General features: G+C 51.2%; 1 protein-coding gene across 1 annotated transcript; it reads left to right on the top strand.

The window, feature by feature from the left end:
* The first annotated feature begins 3,139 nt into the window (after positions 1-3,139).
* SMIM35 (small integral membrane protein 35) lies at positions 3,140-6,012 on the top strand. Its single transcript, XM_033118963.1, has 4 exons — positions 3,140-3,275; positions 4,314-4,347; positions 5,045-5,179; positions 5,897-6,012. The coding sequence occupies exons 1-3, from the start codon at positions 3,140-3,142 to the stop codon at positions 5,142-5,144; spliced, it is 270 nt and encodes an 89-aa protein (XP_032974854.1). The 3' UTR covers positions 5,145-5,179; positions 5,897-6,012.
* The last annotated feature ends 1,755 nt before the right edge of the window (positions 6,013-7,767 follow it).

Genomic DNA, 7,767 nt, shown 5'->3' with positions numbered 1-7,767 from the left:
TGGGACGTCCTGAGAATCCTGAATGAGAGACCACGGAAGGGAGGGCCCGCAACAGTAGAAGCTCAGCTACATCGAACGGCCGCTCCCATTCAGTTACAGTGAGACTCTGTTAAAGCCAGGCTATGGGAGAAATGGAAACGTTTTGCTGCCAGCACCCACATGTTTGAAAGCAGGGGAACGGCAGCAATGGACTTGGCCCTGGTGGGTCGAAAGCCCCCACTGTCGGTGGTTGGGCCTGATAGCCCCATGGGGGGCCGTTTTGACTCATGATTTGCAAGTGACGCCAGGGGTGGTGGCTGAGTGGCCACGGCAAGTGACTGTAGTATACGGAACTCCGATGCCGCGATGATTTTGTGGAGAACCTATGTGCTCTCACTATGGCCTATTATGGGTCCCCTGTTCTGTTACATGTTGAAACTACACAAGGGACCCCAAGCACTGCCATAAAGATCTGGTACTACAAACCGGGAAAGGTGCCACTGGCAGCGACCCTCCTTTCCCAGGACAAAAAGCTAGCATGTATCCTCCCAGATGGAAGGGATTTGCCATTGTTGGTTCTGAAGACTACTGTTTCTGTTCGTCCGTAGGTGCCTGTAGGTTAATGTGGCACAAGAACCCTCGCGGAAGACGCTTGTCACGTAGATTGTGAGGCGAGACCCTGTAGGGGTGGAGTGTGGGGACAAAGCCCCGGAGAGCAGTTTCCAGATTCTGGGCCTCACGTGGAAAGGAGCTGGCTCGGGTAGTAGATGGCCGTCAGCTGTGGCTAGTTGGCCATCAGCTGTGGCCGGTTGGCCAATTGGCCACTGATATAACTGCCGGGGCTGCGCTGGGGAGAGAAGGTCGGTCGGTTGGCAGCAAAGCGGACAGCAGGTCGCACGTCGTGTGACTACAGCCTCCAGTGAGACTATAGTGGTATGACTCCCCTACCTAAGGCTCCGTGGGTGTTCCTTTTTGGCCTCACCACATCCTGCGTTCTTATGTGGGGAGCGGGAGCTGAGACCCTGCAGGCCGCCCTGCACAGCACTCCCCATCTTGCTCAGAGGAAAAACCAAACTCCCTTCATTGCCTTCCACTCACTACACTCTCTGGCTCGCTCCTGTTCTTCCTTCTCTGGCTGCCTGCCCTCATCTCGCCCCTGCTCATTGCTCAGGGGCTTCTGATGCGTCTGGCATCCGTTTGGCTGCTCCTGTCTCAGCTGCACCTGCTGCTCCCTGTGCCTAGAGCCTTGTTACTCTAGCTGTCTCCATGGAGTGCTTTTTCTCTCACCTCCTGAAGGGCTTTTCCTCCATTGTCACATTGTTCATGAGGCCTTCCCTGACCACTTTATTTATGGGCATCTCCTGGACTGGGCTTTGAGTATCAGCCATGCAGGGTGCTGCAGATGTGCCCCTAGACCCCGGCTGTATGACTCCTTCAGGTCTGGACAGCCTCTCTGTGACTTCCCTGTGCTCTTGGGGACACAGAAATCATTTGGTTGCTCCCATGCCATGAGAGGGCCCAGTACTCTTCAAGGCTGTCTGAGGTTCCATCTGCCAAGGAGCTCCCTGCAACTGTTCTTACTAAGCTCTCACTGTCTTTCTGAGGCTCAGTCCAGCTCTCAGATACTACAACTCTCTCTGGGAATTATGTTGCCTCCCTGGGGCTCAGCTTTGAATCAGGGAACAAAGACTCTCTCTGTGGGACCCACGGACATCTTCTCAGTGTTTTCCAGTGCTTGTTCTTCATCTCTCTTTTTCCCCTCCCTCCCCCAAACTGGAGATATTTTCCCCCCTAGTATGGCTAGGAGTGTAACTTTGCTTTGCTCACTTCTGGTCTATGTTGTGAATCCTTTCCATTTTTCTAAGGGTCTGGGGTTTTGAAATCTAAAACTAGGAGGAGAGGCCCCTTCTCTCTGCATTTCACTGTCACATTCTCTTTGCTGAGTAGAGAATAACCTGGCTGCTTTAATGGGAAGAATGGCCAAGGGGTATGGGGGAGGGAATGGCATGGGTGGGGAGGATTGTAAAATATGTTAATAACACAATCGCACTATTGATAATGATATAGACAATAGCAATAATGATATAATTAACATCTATTGAGTACCTAGTGTATACTCAACATCTATTGAGTACGTAAGTGCTCTATATATGGCATCTCCACTAACCATCACAACAATTCTAATATGTGTATTTATTATTATGCTTATTTTCCATAAGAGCAAATTGAAGTTTAGTGAGGGAAAGGGATTTGCTCAGGTCCCATATTTTGCAAATGGTGGGTCTGGGCTTTAGATGAAAGCCTGCTGTGACAAAGTTAGTGCTTAACCATTGCACCTCCTGGCCTCTTGGCAACACCCCTGGAGCCCCAGGACACAGAGCCATGTAGATGGGCCATCAGTTTTTTCTTCCACACTCCTGGCACCTCATCCGGCAGCAGTGGGGCTGGTCTTCCTCTTACTTCCCTGTTTGGGCAAGGTGGTTTGTCACCATGATGTGCCCATCAGCCTCTTCCTGAAAACCTGGTTTCCCTCTTCCCTCTCTGCTTCGGGCCCATCTCATCTCCCTGTAGGTTTCCTCTTTCTCTCTCTCTCTCTCTCTCTCTCTCTCTCTCTCTCTCTCTCTCTCTCTCTCCCTCCCCCCCCTCTCTCCCTCTCCCCAAATAAAATACAAATTTAGCTAGGAGCTCATACCACAAAAAAGGAAGAAACAATGAATATAAGCAGCAAAAAGAGCCCACGGGTTGACACCCTGCCTCTGGGTACGCGGGCTTTGCGGGGAGGGCGCTGAGCATCTCAGGTCTCTGCTCTTGGGGCCCTCCAGGCTTCCTGATCAGCAGGCTTTGTGCCAAGAAGAGACCCCACCCCGGACTTGTCTCCAAACAGCAGTGCCTTTTCCAACAAGTAGACTGCCTGTGTATCGAGAAGGCCTCCCAGCTCCAAACTATCTCTAGCATCAGAGGATAAACAAGCTAGCTCTAAAAGATTAGGTATCTGACATTCCCCACTTAGTATAGCTTCGCTGAACTAGCTAGCTCAGATCACGGTGCTCAGGGACAGTCACTTCGATGGCAGTGGGGAGAAGAGAAGAGGAAACTGGGACATGGTGGATGTCCGTCGATGTAGGGAGCTCTGAGAGAGCTCTGGGTGGCTGGGTGAAAGATGCCATGTCTCTCTGCAGGTGAGGACTCCATCAGCACCCTGGGCCTGATCCTCGGTGTGGGACTATCGCTGCTGCTTGTGTCCATCTTGGGCTACAGCCTGGCCAGGTGGTACCAGAGTGGGTACTGCTGGGATGGTGAGTGAGCAGTGGACCTTGTCACCCTAGTTCTGCTCAGCCCCTTCTCTCCTATAGCAGTTGGAGAGTTGGGTGGGGCTGCAAACTCTTTAGCATGGCGTCATGCAAAAATATTTCCTGTGGTCGCTGCAGTGGTTGAAGACTTGAGTGTGTGGCTGAGCACTTGAGGGGGTGGGGGCCCTTGAGGGTAGTGGGGCCTTTATCAAGGGAGTGGGGACTCCTCCCACCCCAGCAAGCAGCTGGTGTCCTCTTCTCTCAGAGCCTCCAGGAATCTGTCCCCAAGGCCTGTGTGGGCCCTGAGGCCAAGGACAACAGACTAGACAGGCCAGGCTCCAGGTGTCCCCCACTCTGGCTTCTTGTACATCTCTTCCCCTGCTTGTGGAGCTTCCTAAGCTTGCTGATGCTTCAGTGTCTTTGGGGGTCTCCTGGAGTTTGCTGTGGTACTCCCAACTCTGATCTGTGTCTGCACGTCCCATAGGACTCAGGAGAGCTGGGAAGGCATGCCGGAATGCCAAGAGGTAGAGAACATATCCCAGATTTGCAATTGACTTCCAACAGCTTCCACCAATATTTGTTGAGCACCTACTATGTGTCAATGCTCTTTTTCCTAATATGCTTTTCTTTAAAATTCCATGCGAGGATGAAATTCTTAGTCTGCATTTTTTATAGATGAGGATGTGAGGCTCGAGTCACATGGTTGGAAAGTGGTAGAGTCCAAATTTAAGCCCAGGTCTACTGCTTTGGGGTTCCAACCTAGGACTACCTCCTTCCCAGGGTAATCAGTGCCCTTAATAGAGGAATCCCCAGTGGCAGGATCTGCCCTGAAAAAGCTGGTGATTCAGTCTGGGAAGATGGGGCGGACCCATGGGCATGGGGCAAGAAGCAGATATTGCAGGAACTTGGGACCCTCCACAGCAGCTCAGCCTAGCCCCTCCCCTCTGCCCAGGTGGGGGTGAGGGAGCACCACATGTTCCCAGAGCAGTGATGGGCATCTCTCCCTGGATGTACTAACCCTCTCTTTTCGGATTGTCTTCCTAGGGCCTAATTTTGTCTTCAACTTGTACCAAATCCGGTAGGTGGATTCAGGGCAGGTCTGCGCGGGGTTGGGGTGGGAGGTTAGGATGCTTGAGAAAGAATCAAAGACGGAATCAAACTCACTGCTTCCCTTCCCTGTCTCCTCCCCACCCCCTAAGCAAACAAGAGAAAAGGAAGGAGCCAGGTTCCATTTAGAAAGTTCCATGAATGAAAACTTGAACACGGACAAGATCATGTAAGACCCTGATGATAGTGATCCTCTTAACATTCACCCCCTGGCAGGGATCATTCATTCATTCATTCATTCATTCATTCATCATTCATCATCCACTCATCATTTTTTCAGGAAGGATCTATTATAGCAGGTATTGTGGTATTAGTTTCTAAAGGTACAAAGATAACTAAGCATAGTCTCTGTCTTCAGGCATTTCACTGTCTAGGCCTGATTACAAATAATATAATCTCAGGCATAGTATGGTGTCAAAAGAGAGGAGCAAATGCAGACAATCAGGGATTCAGGGAGCAGGAATCAGGAAGTCCTTTTGGGGTAAGTCACCTAGACCTCTCTGCCACTGGGTGGTCCTGCTCCTTGTCTGGCCCTGAGAGATGGGGTAGTCAGTAAGTCAGTGAGTCCCGGCCAGGAAGTTCTTCCTGTGCTCTGGTCTAGGGAGTTGGTCTCCCAGGGAGAGGCTGGGTTCTCAGCCCCAATAGCTTGATTGGATCATCTTTCTCAGGAACTTGAAGGAGCTGGAGATGGGTCCACCCTTCACCATCAGTGGCCACATCAGTAGTCCAGATGGCGGCTACATGAAGTTCTCCAATAGTCTAGTCTGATGGACGGAGCATCAACATTTTGGAACCCAGGAGAGGTGAGTGGAAGGTTGGTGAGCTCCTGAGTAAGTTTGAGGTCTCAGTAAGGTCCTCACACAGTCCAGGCACCCAAGCCTAGCACCAAGAGCTGCTTGGAACCCAAAGAGTTGATTTGGTTTGTCCCCCACCTTCTGGGAAGTGGGTGCTGTAGGAGATGATCTCAGAAACAAAGGCTTAAGGTCATGCTGTCCCCACTTCCTGCCAGCACTGGACTGTTTCTTTTGCACTTGTCCACCCACTCCATGTCTTGCCATTCTTTCCTGGGGAGGTTCTATTTGTAATTAGATGGAAGCTTCTAGAATACAGCTTTGTGTCTAAACCCTTTGTTCTGAGATTAAGATTCCAGATGGCCATCCTGTCCAAGAAGCATTACTCTAGAGCTTCATTTCTGAACTTTCTAAGCCCAGGAGCCATGGACTGGCTTCATGGTCAGCTCACCCTTTGGTTATACCTTCCCCCCCTGCCCCGACTTCCCATCCCTTCTCCACATCATAGCTACTTTTTCCTAATCCAAACATTTTTTTCCCTCCAGCAGTCCCTCAGGGACCCTCAGTTTCTCTCTCATTTCCTCCCCACAGAACACTACATTCAGCTTCTGGTGTTACTCCCTCTGTCACTCTCCTCTTGCTCAGGAGAAGCTGAGCCAGATGTGATGGTGTAAAGGAATCCTTACCAAGCCTCATCTCTTTGTCATTCTCCCTTTGCTTTCTCTGCAGGAGCAGCCTCCTGACTCAGCACCTCCCCTCCTGGGCTCCGCTGGGCTGCTTTCATCTTCCTTGGTTTTCAAGGCCTGACCTGGCCCCTTATTGTGGACAATGAGGAGTTGTCTCTGGGTACACCACCTGCCTGCAGCATGAGAATCTCTAGGAGAATCAGGACTCTGGGGACAGATTCTGGCAGAGTAGCCATGGCTTTCTCACAGAAACAAAAGAGGCGACCATTCGCTAGGGAGGAAGGACTGGTTCCCACGAGGAGTTCTAGGTGTCCTGGAGAGCAAAGTCCCCACCCCCGACCCCCGCTGAGTCCATGTGGGCAGGGCCTGGAAACCCCAAAGGAGAGCTCTGTCTGGAGTATCCCCAGTCACTTCCCTTTGCAAGACGAGCACCAGGGGCCAGCAAACCAGTCCTATCTTCAATAGGCAGTCATGTCGGAATGGAGGTGATTCCAGATACTGTCCACCACCTAGGTCTATTTTCCCTACTGCTGACCAACCTCAGTGCCTCCCAAACAGTTTTGAAGGCAGTGCTGAGAACATTCTAGAACATGTTCTTATTTTTAGGTTTCTGTGATGGGACAGGCATGGGGGTAGGGAGAGCTCTATCTCCTGGTGTCCTGCATTTCCTATGTAAGGCCGGCCCCGAATTGGGGAAGTTAGACCAGAAATAGTGGGAGTGAGGGAGAAGAACCCAGGCTGGGCTAAAGAAACTAGATAATACACAAGGGAAATCGAGAACCAAGTATATCTTGGTGGACAGCAGAACAAGTTGCTTTTTGAGTCATCACTTCTTCCTCCAGTCTCTGCCCTGTGGGACCTGAGATTGAGCGCTCACTGGGATGTCATCTTAGTAGGTTCTTAATGCAGAGTTGTTCAATCCAGGGAAACTGAGTTCCTGGGGCAGCTGTGGATGGAGCAGGGCCTGAGAGGATCCCTGCCACTGCCAAAGCCTGCAGTTAGAACTTTCAGCCACTGGTATCCCTGCTGATGTTGCAATAAAAGGCCAACGAGATGCAGGAGCCCAGGACAGGTATTGGCAAGGAGGAGAGAAATCACATTATTTATCTTCCTATCCTCTTTCCTGAGGCCTGGTTTCTTTCTTTCTTTGGGTCCTAACGGATTGCAGAGGAAGGAAGAAAGGAGAGGGGACTTACCAGCTATTACAGACCTCACTTTCCACCAGGGTCTGGAGGCCATTCTCCCAGTATAGCCAGACTCTTAATATACCAACTTCTGGATTTGGAGGTCTTCAGCTGGGCCCCAACTCTTCTATCCCTGAGTAGGTGGGGGTGGGCAATTGCCCCCAACCGCTTTGGGTCCCTCCCTTTCTTGAGGGCCCATTGAGAGAGGAGGAGCTGGGGGAGATGGGCTGACTTTGGCATCCTTCCTTGGATTTCAATTATGAGGGCTGAGCCCCATTCCTTAACCCATGGGGTATCCAGCCTCAATAAAATCTCACCTATACCCTGCTCAACATGAATCCTGGGTCTGTAGCCCAGGCAGGGCTGCCCTAGGCCCCTGCAAGTGCTCAGGACTCAGCAATCTTGAAGAAACTTGAAAGGATGGGGCACAGAGCCCAGGTGGCCCTGGCCCCAGGGTTTATGACTTCAGGTAAGGAAAAAGGGACAGCTGCAGAGGGCTGGGAGAATGGAGGGTATTTCCCATCCTTGGGAGCGGAACTGAGACTAGGCTGCTTCCTCTTTTAGAGTCCTCTGACGTGTTCCCTGTCCCCTCTGCCTCCCCGTTGTTTTCCTAACTTCCTTAGTCCTACTGATTTTCTTTACCCTTGGGCCCCACACCAAGATTCTACAGGTTTCTGTTGGGGGCCTTAAAGTGGTAGATTTCACCTTCACCTCATTCCGAAATGATTAG

Source organism: Rhinolophus ferrumequinum, chromosome 11 (genome assembly GCF_004115265.2).
Source record: "Rhinolophus ferrumequinum isolate MPI-CBG mRhiFer1 chromosome 11, mRhiFer1_v1.p, whole genome shotgun sequence".
In the NCBI taxonomy this organism is placed as follows: domain Eukaryota; kingdom Metazoa; phylum Chordata; class Mammalia; order Chiroptera; family Rhinolophidae; genus Rhinolophus; species Rhinolophus ferrumequinum.
The sequence above is the reverse complement of the archived record's forward strand: the minus strand, read 5'-3'. Positions and strand labels throughout refer to the sequence as shown.

Bases quoted from the DNA above. Each gene is read 5' to 3' on its own strand.
- SMIM35 (XM_033118963.1), top strand. From the start codon at position 3,140: ATGCCATGTCTCTCTGCAGGTGAGGACTCCATCAGCACCCTGGGCCTG. The intron at 3,276-4,313 runs GTGAGTGAGCAG...TTGTCTTCCTAG, and splicing joins GAGTGGGTACTGCTGGGATG to GGCCTAATTTTGTCTTCAAC. The intron at 4,348-5,044 runs GTAGGTGGATTC...CATCTTTCTCAG, and splicing joins TTCAACTTGTACCAAATCCG to GAACTTGAAGGAGCTGGAGA.